Source organism: Paramisgurnus dabryanus, chromosome 5 (assembly GCF_030506205.2).
Source record: "Paramisgurnus dabryanus chromosome 5, PD_genome_1.1, whole genome shotgun sequence".
Lineage (NCBI taxonomy): Eukaryota > Metazoa > Chordata > Actinopteri > Cypriniformes > Cobitidae > Paramisgurnus > Paramisgurnus dabryanus.
Genome location: NC_133341.1, coordinates 15,142,679 through 15,161,903, shown reverse-complemented (window position 1 = coordinate 15,161,903; position 19,225 = coordinate 15,142,679). Strand labels below are relative to the sequence as shown.

The window sequence follows — 19,225 nt, the reverse complement described above, 5'->3', positions numbered from 1 at the left end:
TTAAAATGAACTATATGTGAAAACACCCTTAATTTCATATTTCGAGCTGGTAATGTTGTTACTCTGTCACTAGAGGGCAGCACGCCATTTCATTGAAGCTATGTTCCTATTGATTCTATTATCATTTACTGCATGTGCTTGTTGAGTCCTTTTTCCTGCTGTCAAAGTTGCACGTTTGTCTTACAAATAAAAACAGCTCAACAGGTGAAACAGATATTTGTACATCTGCAATTGTTTAAACATCTGCTGATGTTCTGTATGGATATCATGGCAGGTGAATTTTGTGTTGTCTTTGGCTGTACTTTGTGTATAAAAACTTTACAAGAAACCACAACTCTTTCTATCTAAGTTTAGGGCAGGATTGAAAAGGAAGTGATTAGATCATAAGCATTGTTCTCCGGCTATCCAGGATTGCGGGGTTCTGCTTAAACAGCTGCCGGTGTGTGCATGTTTGTGTGTGCGTGTGTGTGTAATGAAGAGGGCTATCTGGTGTGTGTGCTGATGTAGAGCTGCGGTTGGAGAAAGCTTTGTGTAGATGGCAGCTGGTAGCTCTATTGTGTGGTTAGGGACCTCTGCTGAAAAGAAATGTACTATATTGTGTCTGTGTGGAAAGAGATTGTGAATATGTCTGTATAATGTATCAGCCATTTATCATAAGCCATCTTGAGTGGACAGACACACAGTATCACCTGCAATTTTTATACATTTTATTTTTAATTTTAGAAAATACAGGTAAAGAGAAACATGTTCTGACCATTTTTTGTTGCCATTGTTTAAGAAACAGTGAAGACCCTCACACAATACTTTAAAAATCATCAAAATCCTTACTGTGTGATATATCTACAAAAAATAAACCTGTGCCAAAAATAACCTGTGCCACTTTGCTCATTTTACCTGTTTACCTTTTTAACCTTTAACGTACGTTTTCACGCTCATCCTTCTTTTGTTCATGAAAGACAAAGTAGATTCTGCCTGACAAAATCACTGTTTGTGTGCATGGATGTTTTGATGTGATTGCTTCATGAAACCGGCCACACATCAGCTGCTATCTGGAACAAAAGAGACGTTATTGTGAAGCAAAAGCGGATAGATTTATCGATCTTTGTTTTTCAAGTACAACTCTGTCTTTCCTCCCCTTCTTCTGTGGGTCTGCTGACCTCTTCACCTTTTCTTCTTTCTCTTTCACCCCTGCTGATTCTTCTGCCCTCTCTTTTATTCTGCATCTGTCATTCTGGGTTCTTTAATAGCCCAACGCTACCTCTTCTGTGAGGCCCTCTTTTCCTTTTCTGAGGTTCAGATAAACGGCAGGGCCCTGTGTAACTTCACCTTATTTACCCAGAACCAGCCAGTGTAGTTGTTGTGTATTTAATGCAGACCAACATTTTGCCATTTAATTTACTTTTTCTGTAAACATTGCTAAAATAACAGTGAATAGATTTAACTATATTGTATTGATTTATACACTCTCAGTAAAAAAGGTACAAAAGTTGGTCACTGGAACGGTACCTTTTAAAAAGGTCCAAATATGTACCATTTTGGTACAGATATGTACCTTTGAAGTATCAGTATTTACCTCTTAGGTGCCAATGTCTACCTTTTAGGTACTTACATGCATCTTTTAGGGACAAATGTGTGCTTTTTGAAAAGGTAAGGCCCCAGTGACAACTTTTGTACCTTTTATAGTTTTTAGCTTTTCGTCTTATTTTATTTTTAGCAGTAGTATAAAGAAGCAGAAAGTCAGGGGGAGAATGTAAACACGACCCAAGCCAGGCTCAAATCTACATCTCCCAGCCCAATATATAGCAAGCCAGTCACACCGACAACAAGTCTATATTTTGTTTTTAGTAGCGTCTGAATATAAAATATCAGTTTCTGTAAGATTATTCTGTGCACTTGCTACCTTTTGACTTTGAAAACAGCAGCTGCAAACACATGCACCCAGTCCTGCACACATTTAAGTAGTTTGATCATCATCGGGCAAAGGTCAGTATTTCCCTCAAGGCCAGCAGATTTTGTACGCGTGTGTATATGCATGTGTGTGTCTATGAAAGCTCTGGTCTGTCGTCCCCAAGGGCTCAGGGGCCAACAGATGTAGATGGACATTTAGTGTGTGTGTGTGTGTGTGTGTGTGTCCTAAAGATACTGGTTTGGTATGGTTCACTAATGCAGGCAGATACATTTTGTATGCGAAATGTCCTTTGGGAGCGAGTCTCCTCGACAAGCAGATGCCATGACGTGTGGAAATCTTTTAGTTGAGTGTCATCTATCCAGTCCAGTGAGGATATGGCGATGTGGAAATGTTCTGTGTGTATGTTTACGTCTATGTGCGCATGTGATAGCAAGGGGTTTTCTTTTATTTGTGAACAGGTGGGCAGCCATTCTCTTGTGTCATTTAATTGTAGTAATCATCTTAATTTAGCTTGACGCTATGTTGATTGATGGTTTGGTAGAGGAAAGTTTGTATTTGTCTTTTGCGGGCCTGTTTGCATGGGATGTATATTTTTCTGAGGTATCTAGATACAGGTTCATAAATATGGATGTATGCATGTGGTGTGAGGGGTGTTCTGGAGTTCCCATGCTCCTGTTACGCTTGTGTCCCACCCCAAGGGACCTCCATCCCCCAACCCACACGTTACGAGACACAAATCAGTCACTGCCCATCTGCACTACACTGACATTGAGTCAACATGCGCACATGCAATAACTTAATGAAGACCCAAACACAAACGTGTTTATTACATTACTCAGTTATGGAAAAACTTAAGACATAAGAATGAACTGGGATTGTTAACCGGTCAAATATTTAAAGGGCACATATTTTATTGCTAAAACAACATTATTTTGTGTATTTGGCATACTGTACATTTTTGTAGCTCCAGATTTCCCAGTCTTCCTGAAATGCATGGATTTCATACAAAACTCATTGAGTTGAAAAGTGCTGTGTCCCTGTTTGGCCAGCTAATCTGTACAATGTGACGCTCCTTACCATGTTTTAAAGATTCGCGCACAATACAATGCTAACAGTTAACTTACAGGCTTTGAGTCCGAAGCGGGAGGAATTATGATAATGTCTGTCTTTACTACATCACCAATCCCAGGAAGTAAACAGTTGCCTACAGTCTGTGTGCTTTTTGTAGTCCAAGAAAAGAGATTTACATTGGAGACGCGTAACTTGCATCATCGTTTACTTTGGGGTTTGTACCTTTTGCATATTGTTAACATGTACTAAAACACTTATACACCAAAGGAAATGTAAAAACGTGAGTCGGACCATAGGTGCTATTTTATAACTAACTAGCTTTTGAGACATGGCATAAAACACAATTCAGCTGACATTACAATCTCATATCCTCAGAATCAGAGATAGTCAATGATATAAACACAAATGTTCCTTTTCATTTAGTGTGTGATGCAAGTTTACCCACATAATCTGTCAATGGATCTCATGAACATATACTTAAATAAATATATTAACCCAAATAGTAAACTGTATTTATTAATGATTATTAAAAAATGTAGTCTGTCTAGCGCCAGTGTAGTATGAACATTTACTATTTAAAAGTAAATGGCTTAGAGTCTCAATGAACTGGAATATCATCTATAATTACCACTTTCATAAATCTTGAGTGTTTTCAGTTTTGTTTAGCCTACTTGTTTGCCCTCTTTACCCAAGCACTTTTAAATCCTCCTTTGGAAATTCTCCCTTTAGAGAAGTGGTCTCCTTTCTCTCAACTCTGCAGATGTCAGGAGTCCTTAATCCTATCCGCTTGTTTAATCTGACGTCAAACTGAGCTTTCGGGTCCAAACGATCTCAATGCCATTGAGAAATAGCAGAAAAATCACTCTAATACACGCAAAATTACCAAAAATGTGATTGGTCGAGCCTGGTCAAGTAAAAAAAAAATGGCGCCCAAGAAAGCGGCTGGATCACAAATTTTGTGTAAATAAGATATATTTTCACTTTTTACATATTTTGATAGCATTCTAACATGTATGGATATTTATTATCACAAGACGCTTTCTGTTTATATTTCAAAAATTATTCTATTACACTGCCCAGTGCCCATGAAGGCTGTCCAAATGCGTTTCCCAGAGCTGCCTTCATGCCGCCGAAGTCACTGCCTCATGAGGTAGTGAGGCAACAATTCGGCTGCAATCGGTTTCGGACGCAGCCCAAGTGTGACTTCCTTTTTTATTGAACCTAAACTTTGCACTTGCTACATTTAACACTCTTGTAAATTATTTTTTTTTATCAGACTCTTAATGGATTCCAGGATCCATTAAGGCCAGGAAAAGCAGATTTGAGGAGATTTGATGATCGTACATGTCGAGAGCATTCAGTTAAATGAAGTGCCGTGGAGTGTGCAGCATTATTTGATATGGTGACGTCACGGAACTATCGAGAAGACTCTTCGCCTTTTTTTTTTAAATAACTATAGCGTTTCATTTATGGCACAGCCCAGCAAAGATGCACTATAACAAAACGTAGAGGGTGGGATGCTTCCGCATCTAAAGAGCATTTGACTGGACAGGAAATTTGATGAGAAGTTGAAGTGTAGGTGTGATGTCATCAAAATTCTAGACTTTTTTTAGTGCATGTGCCAAACTAAGTTTTGAATGCTTTGTCTATGAGAATATTGTCAGTGTATTGGACCATACCAGTTTATATTAATTCTTAAGTCTAATGTATTTATACTAAACGGAAAAAGTAAAATTTTAATTTCATGGGCACTTTAATATAGTTGTCTCATTTTTGGCGGAGGTGGCTTTTAGATTGCATCTGAGCTCCTCAATTTAAATCAGACAAAATAAAATACTAAATATTTGTTTTCGATTTGATTCGAGATATGTTCTTCGTATAACAATTTAAATTCAATACCGAAAAAACATTCTTTTTTATAATTTAGAGACATTTAAATGATATATATTAGGGATGCAACTATACCGATACTGGTATCGGGTATCGGCCTCGATACCACATTTTCTAAATTACTCGTACTCATTAAAAGTCCCCCGATACCTGGAATCGATACCACGGTCTGATAAATGTCTATGTTTGAGCGGCGTGTAAGGGGTTAATGTCTCTTGTGTTGTCCAAAGAGGCAGAGTTTACAACAAACTGGAAAACTAGTCCTTTGTTTTTTTTTGTTAAATGACTAAAGCTGTTACCTGTAAATTTAAATCATGTTTTTTTATTAAGTACTCGGTATCGGCAAGTACTGAAATGCAAGTACTCGTACTCGTATTTCAAAAAAGTGGTATCGGTGCATCCCTAATTTATATATAATGATTTACAGTAAGTGCAAAAATAAAATATGAGTAAAAATGTGATATGATTTCATTAAAAGTACAGGACTGTTAGCGTTAACTTAGGATACATCACCCAAGATATTCTCTTATTGTCTAAAAATATACATTATTAAATGTTAAAAAGAAGACCTACACTTCGAAAAGTTTAATAAAATGTTATTTGTTTCTCAGAAATGAGGTCTTCTTTAAGACCTTTGACTGAAGGGCTCTTTGAGTAACGTGAATTGGTTCTTTTATGGCATGGCCGCCAATAACCCCTTATAAAAACCTTTAATTTTCAGAATGTATGCATCTCCTCACCCCCTGTCTCACATATCCACAGAAATGATCCAAGGTGTTGCAGACTGCCTTAAACATATCTGCCTGCTGTAGAATATTAAATCTTTCTATTATTATTCATCTCAAACTCCTAATCATTTTATGCTTATTGTTCATCTGCTTTCCCTTCTACCAAAGACAACAAACATCCATAAAAACAGAACTCACTTTATATCTGAGAAAACAAAGAAAACTGAAAGCAACACTGTGTCTTGAGATAACTCTTCCAACACAAATAACATAAAAAAATAATGCAGTTTTAATAATGCCTTTTTCTTGCTTTCTATATTTTGACTTCAAGTGTCCACGATTCACTGTTCCTTGACAGACTACTGTCTATACACACTTTATATGTTTATTTGCAAATGTCTGTGGTCCTTAAGTCATTATTTATGAGGTCTTTCTTTGAAGATGCGTTGTGGATATGGCTCAATGAAAAGTTCTGAGGCACGCGTCGCTAATTACCATAACAACAGCACAGCGAGCACGAGCGTGACCGACCTCCTTAAAGACGCGCACACACACGAACACTACAACATCTGCTCTGTCCTTCAAAATTAAATCAGGTTGTAGGCCTATACGAACTGATAAAATTGTAGGATATAGTTACATCTGTTAAAATTTTTTATTGCTTACTTTAGGCACATAAATAATAAACTTTATAGATAAGTTATTATAATCAATGTAGAATAGCTGTAGGTGTTTTCCCCACCGCAACAGATGCCGGTTGGGTGCGTCCGGGCGGTTTGGGGCGGACAATAAGTGACCATGTGCCGCCTGTTAACATACAGCTGTTGGCTGACCCCCACAAAAGCGTCATAATGATATTTCTCCACCCATCCTCCAGTCTGCGCGTTTCTGCATGCAGCATTGCACAACAAAACACACACACACACACACGTTTGCCGCAACAGACACAAAGAACGCTGCACATTAAAACTTGTGGCCTCCTTTGCCCACACGCGCCAGTTGGTCACGTGGCCCAAGATTATGTTGTGTGAAGAGAGGAAGAATGGAAAACTGAAACCTGCGATGGAAAAGTACAGCAAACTTATTGAGTCAAAACTTATTTTTTATTAATTCATTGAGGATATTGGTATACTCAGGGGCTACCTGTTTAATTTAAAACACATAAAAGTTATTTATTGAAGGACCTAACAGCTGCAGTTTACAATTGATCTATAATAACAATGTATAAATAAAACACTATAAAATATTAAGTCTTATTCAGTGCTTCTTCTGTAATGAATATGCTGAATATTAAAATTACATTGTGAAATGTACATTTTGACGTGCATATAGTGTCATTTACAAGCAATTGGAATTTTCATTTGTTGCCATCAAGAAAACGAGGGGATTGATGATTAATAAACATTTTCGTACAATATTTTAAATAAAAAATGGGATTCATCAAGTGTAAATACTTTTCAAACTCTGTGCCCAGCTGGTCTAAATAAGTGCAATTAAAATTTCCTGTAATAAACAGCAATGTGGCAAACTTCAACTCCATCAACACCGCTGCCACATCGAGCGGATCAATTTAATCAGGCCAATATTATGGCATATGCTGCATGTGACGTCATTCAGAGGGGGGCATGATGTATATAACGGTGCCCATTCATCAAGACATTCAATGAAGACGAACCGCACCGCGCAGAAGAACGAAGGTGAGAGACGAAGACCACAGCGGATTTTCATGGATGTGCCTAGGATTTAACAGAAACATATTTTCCTTTTTTTTATCTCCGGAGTCTACGTTACAGTTTGGAAATTAACAGATGAAGATACCTGCGCGTAAAGTTTTGGACTAACAGAGACACTCAAGCAGGATGGCACATTTCTCTTTGTACTGTCTTCTGGCCCTTTCGTTTTTGCATATGGTAAGGCTTACATTTAATTCATAGTTTCGCTTTTCTTAAAAGTAGCCTCGTGTATTGTGTTTATCACAATTTGTTGTGTGTTGCTTATGTTTGTCAAAAGAGGCTGCGCTCACCTGTGGTTTCTCTGTTGTTGGGCAGGTGGCTTCATCCGGAGTGTTTGAATTGAAAGTTCACTCGTTCACAACATCACGGCGCTTTTGTAGGAGAACGCGAGACTGTAACATCTTTTTCAGAATTTGCCTTAAGCATTCAGAGGACGTGATCTCCGCCGAACCGCCGTGCACTTTTGGAACCGGACAGACGAGTGTCCTCCGAGCGGACCAGAGCTCTATAGCCAACAGCGCAGCCATCCGAGTGCCTTTTCACTTCAAGTGGCCGGTAAACTTTATTGACTTTTGGAACATTATACAAACAATGCATAATTATTACTGTACATGCTGCATATGGTGTGTAGCCTGCTGCCTATGTAGTATGCTAATCTGATTCAAACATTACATTTAATAACTACATCGCACTCAACAAGATGCAGATGTATTTATATTAGAGCGTAAAGAATATGAAGCAAGTATTGTTTAGATGGATATTTGTAGTTAAGGTTTTGTTTCTCTTTCATGCTAAGTAAGCAAAGATCATGACCAAAGTATTAAAGATGTGCAGTGTTTTTAATAATCCAATTTTGTTTTTAGGGAACCTTCTCTCTTATTATTGAGGCATGGAATGCAGAATCGCCCAAAGAGCATCATGACTACACAGGTGGGTCGGCCTGTTTCAAAGATGCATGACAGAAAGCATGATGTTAACTTTTACAATTGAAGTACACTGGTCTCATAGCAAATTTGTTCACAACAGAGAATCAAAACAACCTGATCAGTCGTTTAGCCACACGAAGACGCCTGGCGATTGGGGAAGATTGGTCACAGGATGTTCACTTTGGCGATCAGAGCGAGCTGCGTTACTCATATCATGTTTTCTGCGATGAATCTTACTACGGCGATGCATGTTCGGATTACTGCCGTCCCCGTGATGACACACTGGGACATTATACCTGTGATGAGAATGGAAACAGGGAATGCTTGGAGGGATGGCGGGGAGACTACTGCTCTGACCGTGAGTGCCACCTGTGTACATGTCTTTGTGTCTCTGCGTCAGATGTCTGTGCAGTCCCTTGGGATAGTATGTCTGGTACGAAAGAAATAGCCCCACCCCTTCTTGATTACTCTGTATTTATGTTTAAGTGTGAATGAATATGATGGTGTGTGCTGGAACCTGAGCAGCAGGGATACATCCCCCTTATCTGATTCTTAATGTGTATGTGCCTGATGGAAGCTGAGCAGCTTCTCCAGAGCCTCTGCACTTCTTTTGTTAGGGAGAACAAAGAAACTCAACAGATACATGCTAGAGAGTCATTCTGTGTGCGTGCGTGTGTGTGTGTGCACGCTTGTCCAAAGCTCACATACAAAAGAGTGCATTACCTCTGTCAGCTCACCAGCTGCTGGCCCGACACTTAACACACCCATTCATCTGCCTTCTCCGGGGGGGCGTGGTTTGTCTGTGTGTGGTGTGTGTGTTTGTAACCCCCCTCTTTCTCTCCTCCCACAGCCATCTGCTCTGCCGACTGCAGCGAGCGACATGGTTACTGCGAGTCACCTGGTGAGTGCAAGTGTCGTTTGGGGTGGCAGGGGCCGTCCTGCAGCGAGTGCGTGCATTACCCAGGATGTCTGCATGGGACCTGCTCGCAGCCGTGGCAGTGTGTGTGTAAGGAGGGCTGGGGTGGCCTCTTCTGTAACCAGGACCTCAACTACTGCACCAACCACAAACCCTGTGCTAATGGCGCCACCTGCACCAACACTGGACAGGGCAGCTACACTTGCACCTGCCGACCGGGGTACGGTGGCACAAACTGTGAGCTGGAGATTAACGAGTGTGACTGTAACCCCTGCAAAAATGGAGGCAGTTGCAATGTAAGTCTAACGTCACGACATATGGTCATTATGAGATGGCCATATGTCCTTTAAAAAAATTGTGTACAATGGAGTTTAGATAGACAATGTCATACATTTGATGGCCTGATTATTAACCTATAAATAGTGCATAATTAAAAACGTCTTAATAACATATATTTTTACTTTTTTATTAAATCAATACATTTTAGGCTTTTATACACCACTGATTATGTCTATTATTCATCATAGAAATACCATGTTTGCATTTAAGGTGCATATCCATATTTTAATCCAGGATACTTAAAATGCGGCATCTTAAAATTTATGTTTCATGGATCTAGTCAAATATGTACATTTTGAATAAATACAGAAGGTCAGATGCGGTTTATTTGCAATCATCAAAGTTATTGAAAACCTAAATATATGTATTTTTCTCTCTTTCTCTGTAGGATTTGGAGAATGACTACTCCTGCACGTGTCCTCAGGGATTCTACGGGAAGAACTGTGAGATCATTGCGATGACATGTGCAGATGACCCTTGTTTTAACGGAGGGACATGTGAGGAGAAATTCACTGGTGGCTATGTTTGCCGCTGCCCCCCGACCTTTACTGGATCCAACTGTGAGAAGAGACTGGACCGCTGTAGCCACAAACCATGTGCTAATGGTGAGATAGAGGGTTTTTACACTTTTTTTTAGCAAAAACATATTTATTTAATTATAAATTTAATAATAAATTTAACATATTTATTTAATTATTAATTTATAATTGAAGACTGAATTCACTAACAACACTTAATGGTCTCGGTTCGAAAGATTTTTATACCACCACACAGTGGCGGTTCGTGACTGCTCATCCAAGGGGCGCTAATTCAAAATAAGTGTTCGGAGTGTCATGTGTGTGGTTCCTTTTTCCAAAATATGTGTTCTGCGCATCCAGAGATCCTGTGTGCATCACGTGTTTCTTCAAAATAAGTGCCTGCTGCACACCGTTTACGATAAAAGAGACGCTCCTGTTCACAAAATACACGCAAGACACTCCCTTAACAGTAAACTTTGATTACGCATGAGATTAAGTATCTGGCAAACGCAAGCGTCTCTTTTATCATAAACCCTTTAGACGCGTCTGCAGCAGGCACTTATTTTGGCACTCTCAAAGCGCAGAACACATATTTTGAAAAAAGGAACCACACACAACGGCTACATACATGTTGTGACGAACTTCGCATCGAGCGCCCCCGAAAAAAGAAGTCACCGGCCCCCACCACACTTTTCAGATGCTCGGTGATGTTCATCTCTTACTTTGATGTAACGTTGGTTTCTTTTCTGTTGTAGGTGGCGAGTGTGTGGATCTGGGTAGTAGTGCTCTGTGTCGATGCCGCCCTGGTTTCACCGGCTCCCGGTGCGAAACAAACATTGACGATTGCGCTCGCTATCCGTGCCAAAACGCTGGTACCTGCATTGATGGCGTTAATGAGTACACCTGCACCTGCACGCTGGGCTTCACCGGTAAAAACTGCAGTCTCCGAGCAGATGCTTGTCTCACAAACCCATGCCTAAATGGGGGAACGTGCTTCACACACTTCTCAGGGCCGGTGTGTCAGTGTGTGCCCGGATTCATGGGGCTGAGCTGCGAGTTCCCTGTGCAGGGAAGTTTGGAGCTGATGTCACCTAGAGCTGCACGCGCCTCGCCTTCAGCGATGGCAGTGTCGTGTGTGTTAGGTGTGCTGGCTGTGTTTTTGGGAGTATGTGTGGGGCTTGTGGTGATCAGAAGAAGGAGACACAGGCTTCGTAGACAGCAGCTGTGCGATTCTGTGTTTAACGATTTGGAGACGGTGAATAATATGGATAGGCAGCATTATCCTTATGACAGAAATTCATATAGTCAGGGGAAACCCTGCAACACTGAGGGCAGACTCAGTCTTTCATTGGGCGGCTCTAGCACGCTGCCTGCAGGGCAGGACTTCCTGTGGAGTGCCGGAGGAGGGCTTAGATGAAACAACACAGATGTGTATTAATACGAAACTAAACACAAACACTCTCGTGCATACACATGGGTAGTTGACTAAAAGAAAAGTGGAAAGTTGACATGTCCTGTGGTCTGACCTACAATACTCCATTTAAAACTATATTAAACAGTTTTTTTTGGTAAACAACAGTACACTATATTAAACAGCATTAAATTATTTTATAATTATTATGTATTATTATTATTATGAAGGTACTACATGGCTTATCTGTATATAAAAAATAACTCGTCACATTGCAGGATTATTTAAAATAAGTTAATAAATTGGGGAAGAAAGTCACTGAACACATTATGTGTCAACTACCCACTTACTAATGTACACACATGATGCACAGACACACACAAACATGCAGGGATAAGAATTTGGATGTAGCACTTGCTTTTGTCTTAATTTTTATGAATGATTGAATGAATGGATGGATGGATGAATGATGTATTAACAACCGAATAAGGGATCTTCGCCATCTGTATGGGTGGACAACTCTGTAAACCAAAAAAGAAGAAACCAACATGCACATGTGTGCATAGCTCTGTAAATATCTGTTTTTATGAATACAGACATAGAGCCCAGAAAGTTGAACTGCCTTAGGTTACAGATCTCTATAGACAGAGAACTAATATCTTTATACAAAGATTAAGGGATTAATGAACTCTGTACAAAGAGAACTAAGTAAAGGAAATACCTCTATTCAAAGAGACATGAAACAAAAGTAAAACAGAAGAGCATTACTGGGTTAACTGCATTTCAGGTGAACTCTATTATAGGCTCAGTCTGTATAAAACTAATGAAAAACTGTCAAAGACCTTTTTCTTAGAAGGATGAAAATATCACCTTCATTTTTTTATTTTACTCAAATTTTGCCCGAATGTTCCTCTTAGCTTGATCTGCCAATGTTGTCATTCTCAAAAATCTTAAAAAAATTAATAAAAATATGTAGAGAAAAGAAGCAAGCAGAACACAGTCAGGAATATGAGAAAACGTATGTTCTTAAGACCAAATGGAAAGGTTATGCTTCAGTTTTGTATTGCGTATTAAGCAGTGTGTTTTTCCTCTAATGATACGGGGAATCGTTTGTCATTGAATCTTGTTAAATTACATAAAAATCAGATTTTTCAAAGGAGTTTATGTCTATTTCTTTTGCCAGATATTTCCAATTAATTTAATCCTAAGTTTACACCTAAGTTTCTATTTTGCATTTTTGTACTTTTGCTTTCAATCATTGTCTTGTCTTTGTAAAAAATTTATGTTAATTTATTTTGTATATCTGCTTTGTTACTTTAATGAAAGTCTGAAATAAATTATATAAGAAACGTCTGATTCTCTGTGTTCTGTCTACACCCAATATTTGATTAAAATGTTGCAATTCATCATATTTATTGTAGCCTAAGTTTACATATTTTGTTTATTATCTTTAAAATCCGTTTCTAACTTTATATCAGACAAAGTGCTGAGTAAGCAATGAATTGTTGTCCCATTACAGTGAATGTCCAATCATCTCACAGACCTCGCGCCACTCTGAGCTCAGCCTCATTCCGCGCCCTCCTCCACGCGCTCGCTCATTCCCGGACAACATGGCAGAGAAGACACATGACAGTCATTCCCCGGGTTTAAGTACCGCTCGAGACCACGGGCTGCACCTGCAGAAGAGACAAGCTCGCGTAACGGTGAAATATAACCGCAAACAGCTTCAGAAAAGGCTTGACGTGGAGAAATGGATAGACGAAGCGCTCGAGGAGCTGTACGAGGGGAAGGTGAGTACCCAGGTACAGGTGTGTTGTTGACGCCGCCCTGGATTGGAAGATGGTTGATTAGATTTGATTAACCGGGTTGTTTTGTAATGGAAAACTTGGAAATGTATACGAATACAGATACATCCATAGGTGTCATTTAAACTGGGGACGCTGGGGACATGTCCCCACCACTTTTTGAAATGGCTGATTTTGTCCCCACCACTTTTTGAAAGCATTTGGTTAAAATGTTCTGAAAAATCAAATACCTGTGCGACTTACACTGCAAAAATGTCTTTCTTACTTAGTATTTTTGTCTTGTTTTCAGTAGTAATATCTAAAAATTCTTAAATAAAGATGATTTTCTTGATGAGCAAAATGACCTAAGAAAATAAGTCTAGTTTTTAGACAAAAAATATACAATTTAAGTGAATTTGTGATTAAAACAAGCAAAAATATCTGCCAATGGGTTGTAAAAAAACACTTCATTTAAGCAAAATTTTCTCACACCATTGGCAGATATTATTGCCTGTTTTAAGCACAAACTCACTTAAATTGTATATTTTTTGTTTAAAAACTAGACTTATTTTCTTACGTCATTTTGCTCATCAAGAAAATTTATCTTGATTTAAGAATTTTTAGATATTTCTACTGAAAACAAGACAAAAATACTAAGAAACAAAGTCAGATTTTCAAGAAAAAAATTCTTAGTATTTTTGTCTTCATAAAAAATATCTAAAAAAAAATCTTCAATTAAGATGCTTTTGAATTTTGTGTTTACAAAGATTTTTTGCTTACCCGATTGCCAGATTTTTTTTGCTTGTTTTATGCACAAAATCACTTACATTTGGTATTTTTGGTCTTAAAACTAGACTTATTTTCTTAGGTTATTTTGCTCAAGAAAAAGCATCTTAATTTAAGAATTTTTAGATATTTAACTGAAAACAAGACAAAAATACAAAGAATTTTTTTTCTTGAAAATCATTTTTTGCAGTGTACATCTGGTTTTGTGGTCCAGGGTCACATATGTTGAAATTATGATTTTTACAGTATGGTGCTTTGGCACTGTTTGGTTGAGCTGGTGTTGCAGGGACTGTTTTATGTGCAGTCAACATTGTTGAGGGTTTTATGCTGAGTAGCCTACACTATGCCCATTTTTGATGCGCCATTATTCAATATTTTTCCCGTTCTGCTGTAATGTTTTTTCATCTGATCTTTTGTCCCCACAACTTTTCAACACAAACTGACGCCCCTGGATACATCTGTCATGGTTAAAAATGCACATTCGTTTCCTTTTTTGTAAATATATTTCTTTGTGTTCAGTTTGGGTTTATTTAAAGTGCCCTTGGAAGTCAGAATTGTAAATGAAATGTTTCTATAAAAAATAGAATCAAAGTCTGCTGCAACATTGGAATAGGCTATTTGATTGTCTGATAAATAAATAATACGCAATTTGTGACCCTGCCTTTAAAACCCAGATTAAATAATTTTTGGAATTTATGTTTTCTAAAATCATTCTGCATAATGTAAAGAACATTCTGGTAAAATATAACCTTGATATTAATGCTGACTGAAAATGGCCAAGTCAAAAATTGAAAGGAAATGTTGATTCTCCTAATCTCATAATTAGGCTACATTTTAAGACTTTATTCTAGACTTCACAGGCATGGTCACATTTTACAAACATGTTTTTGAAAAGTCTGCATTTGTGTCCTGTTCCCATAGCTGAAGAATAATGGCATCACTGCCTCTTACAATGGAACAACCTTGTTGTCCAAGTTGAACCTTATAAATCTCTTCATAATCAACCGTTTTGAAGTCTTTGTTAGTGTAAGAGTGTGATTAATGTTGTACCATACATATATCAGAGAACGATATTTAGATTTAGATGCTGGCTGCCCATAAAAAGTGAGAAAGACCAGGCCTCAGGAGGTACCGGGGGAGGTTCTGCTTACTCTCCCTCAATTATGGTCCGGGATCACTTGGTTCTACTGCTACCTTACATGGACTCCCCCTGAGAAGCAGTCAGCAACTGCAACAAGCCGGAAGTTAAAACATAAGCTGTTTGTATGAGGCTGTCCCACAGTAAAACAGGACTGCGATGGCCCTTGGGAATTGTGCAATGTGATCTGTTATCTCGATTTCCTTTTCTGCTCATGGGATTCAGCTGATGTGTAGAAGAAAGTTTTCCATTGTAATTATTGAAAACTCATGGAAGTTTGGAACTTTAAGATGCCTTATTTATGAGATACATAAAATGAGCTTGAAACGTAGAGATAGCTGACGGTGGCGATGTGTACATGCACAAAATTTTGTCAATCCAGCTGAATTTAATCTGATTGAAGGATACGACAATACAGGTTACAAGCACCCTAAAAATTGGAATCTGATTAAAATGTTTGTTTACAAGTACATTCTATGGAATCCGAACCAAACCTCTGCGCAAGGGTTACAAGATTCGCGTATGAAAACCATCCCAATGGACATTTTGATAGTTCGTCTGCGCATTTAGATCTCGATGATAAACAAACTTGGCTTGCTGTCCTCAAAGAGTTCTGAACCTTTAGAGAGAGCGAACCTGAGGCTTGGGCTCAAGACCTAAGCTCAAACAGAGGATTTGGCAACGCCACGCTGCCCAACACCATCTCTTATCAAGTTCACAATTTATCTCTGGATTGAAGTCAAAGCTGAGTTGGAGAAAGTCGTTCTTAAGAAGTTTTCAGATATAGGTATTGTGTGTTTCTGTGATGAGAATCATGTGAGACGTAAATATGAGGTAAATATAAGATATGAACTTGAGCACATTGAGTATTTTTGCACCCGATTGAGAAAATACAACGATTCACATGCGTACTTTCTCCTGATGATCCGATAACAGATCGGACTACACCCTTTCAATAAGATCGAAATTTGCATCCGATCGACCTCAATTGTACTGGTTAAGGTGTTTACATGAAGGCTTTTTAACTCAATTTAGCCATTAATATGATTACAAACAGATTATTATGTTGCATGTAAACGTATCTAGTCAAAATGTTGGAATTTGGTGGCTACTTGAGAAGTGGTGCCAACTCTGTGTTTTGGATGTGATTACTACATTAGACTAAAGTTAGACCCTGTCTATGAAATCTCGGTTAAAGTCTCTTAAAAGCAACACCAAAGAGTTTTTTTTACCTTAAAATAACGTTTCCAAAAAAGTTTCAGTGGTTCATCAACTCAAAACAGGGTGAATGGCACTTTTTACATTCGCTTTGCAGCCCTCTATCGGCCAAAACCGCACTAAAGAAGTTTCCAACCGTCGGGTAGTGGTCCTGTAGTTCGAGTGAAAACTACAAAAACTTGCTTTATGGCAGACCTACAATCCAATCAGAGCCAGCTATGCTGCTGTATATACGACGGTGCTAATGAACAATTATGCATCTAACCTGTAGGGGAAGCAAAGAGCAGGAACTCTTTAGTGTTCCTTTAATTTAAAGTTTGATTTCACTCCTTGATTTTTGCATTTCAAACATCTTTGACATGGCCTTACTTATATCAAGGTTATATTTTAACAGAATATTTTTTGTGGTTTATGTAGAAAATGTAACTTAAAAATCCAGCTAGCACCAGGATAACCTGGTAGCTGGTTTAAGGTGGCAGTAGCTGGTTGAAGCTGGTCCTCCCAGCCTGGCAAAGCTGGTCAAGCTGGTGGGTCAGCTGGTTACCAGTCCAGTGCAGGTAGACCGGTTTATAAAGTGACCAAAACACAGCTTGACCAGCTTGCTACACCAGCAATACCAGCTAAAACCAAGCTGGAAGACCAGCTAAAACCAGCTCACCATTCTTAGCTTTAGTTGAAGTTATATTTGTCTTTTGTCTTTATATTCTCATGCTTGAAGTTATTTACAAGTGTTTTTTTATGTTGTTGGTTTAAGTTGAAGGACATGCCAGAGGAGGTGAGCATTGATGATTTGTTGGAGCTCCCAAGTGATGAAGCGCGAACGCAGAAACTACAGGTCCCATAATCCCCCTTCTCACTCACACTAAATTATGTGCTTGTGTTTCTGAGCACCAAAGTCTAAAATGCTCTATAATTAAATATTTTTTTATTTGTATTATTTGCAATGTTTTTCAATACATTAATAATATACTAATATATTCAAAATAAAAATGAATGCGTTGTTGTTGTTTTACAGGTGCTTCTGCAAGGCTGCACAAGGAGTACTGAGGTACTCTCAGACTCTCTCTCTCTCTCTCTCTCTCTCCCTCATTCATTCTGTCCCATCTGTTCTTTAACCTGTACACACTTTCGTTGTTACATTTATTGTGGTATTTTTTTATTCCCTACCCCTCTCGTTTTTTATCTCAGGGACATTGCAGTGACTGACACTCATTTCCACGTTTTTCTCACAATAGTCGTTTGTCCCTTTTTGTCTTTCTCTCTCTCCTCGTCCTTTTGCCCTCTGTTTGTACAAAGACATTCTTTCATTAGGACTCTTTAACAATGTTTACTGTCAGCCTTTCGGTTAGTGTGTGTGTACACAATTGTAACTGTGTGAGTGTGTGTACTTTATGTTAGCACAGAATGGCGCCTGTGTGTGTGTCGCTGGGTAAGCTATAGTGCTGAGGTGCTGACGCATCATGGAGACTCAGCAGAGAGGAACGGGGCACTTACACAAACTTACACACATAGAAAACACTGTCGTCTAAAGAAACATGCTCAGCTTTCATGTGTGAGACAAAGCAGTGCAAAATTCTTACCATTTCCAGGTTGACTGTTCAAGACTTTGAGGCTTAACAGTATAAACATTTAAAATGCTGACCGGTACAAACACATAAATCTGTGCATTTATGTGTTCGGTTTTTGCTAGTTTAAATATCTCATTACTACCTACAATTAAATCTTTTGTTATGTTGATACACTTCATAACCATTAGTATAAGGCATGGTTTTGTTTATTTTAGCATGTTGTTTATTTTTTATAATTATTGGTTAAATATGACATCTGATCAAACATGACATCAGAGGGAGCGGAAACACGATAGGGAACATTGTGTCAAACCCTATGGTAGAAGACCTCTGTGTTGGGTCAACTAAACATATCCCCATGAATTCTAGCAGCAGCCTTGGATCCATCAACATGTTTCATCTGGAACCTTTGTTGTAAGACTGCCAAACTTCTGAATTCTGACATAGTTTAATTATTGACATAGAAAGACATTTCTATATGTGTCCTGAACAACCCGATGTCACAAACTACAACCTGTGCTTTAAGTGAACAAATTACAGTCACTCTTGTATATGTTTTAGAGGATATTCACATATGGGTCCTCTCATTATCTGACCAAATGTTACTATGCTCAACCAGGGTTAATCTGCCTATGTGTATGTGTTTAGGGCTTCATTGCTGAGTTATTGCTGAAGCTGCAGGGTCTCCACAAACAGGAAGAGTTGCAGAATGAGGGAGTCGAGCATCCTTGCCTCCATGCGTACCCTCATCACCATGGTAACATCCATCATCACAGAGACAGCCATCAACAACGAACCCATCAAACACTGTGATTGTATTCCAGCAGTTGTGGTCAATGGACTGAGCTCTCTTACACACAGACTCTGGACATGCATACTGAATATCCAACTAATACAGCAAGTCCAGATGTGTTTGTTTACAAACTCATATTAGTAGTAATTAACTGAATTAAGTTGTGAATTGCCATCACTGTTTGTAAGTGAATATATGCTTGTATAGAATATGTGTACATTGCTTCTAATAGTTTTGTGACTAAAGTTTGATTGACAGCAAACCTGCATACTGTTAGTCTCACTGTTTCGAGCTAAATCTGTAAAATTATGATTGTTATAAAGTTTTTATTCTCTGCAACTTCACAATATAGTTAACACCTTAGCAGTTGTTATGTATGTATGAAAAATTTACATCTTTAATTATTTTTTATAAACTGTTTGATTTATAAACTAAAAGTTAATAAAAAAGTAACAAATATTTTGAATCTCAGCGTTATTAATGGCAAAAGGATGTGT

The 19,225-nt window shown here is 38.4% G+C and overlaps 1 protein-coding gene across 1 annotated transcript; it reads left to right on the top strand.

Annotated features, from left to right (window-relative positions):
* The first annotated feature begins 7,188 nt into the window (after positions 1-7,188).
* On the top strand, positions 7,189-19,187 carry dlb (deltaB). The gene is made up of 11 exons (XM_073814800.1): positions 7,189-7,508; positions 7,647-7,886; positions 8,195-8,261; positions 8,358-8,615; positions 9,108-9,469; positions 9,901-10,117; positions 10,786-11,437; positions 12,961-13,231; positions 17,122-17,202; positions 17,383-17,415; positions 18,584-19,187. Exons 1-11 carry the CDS (start codon positions 7,458-7,460, stop codon positions 18,746-18,748), a joined length of 2,397 nt encoding a protein of 798 aa, XP_073670901.1. The 5' UTR covers positions 7,189-7,457; the 3' UTR covers positions 18,749-19,187.
* Positions 19,188-19,225: the final 38 nt, after the last annotated feature.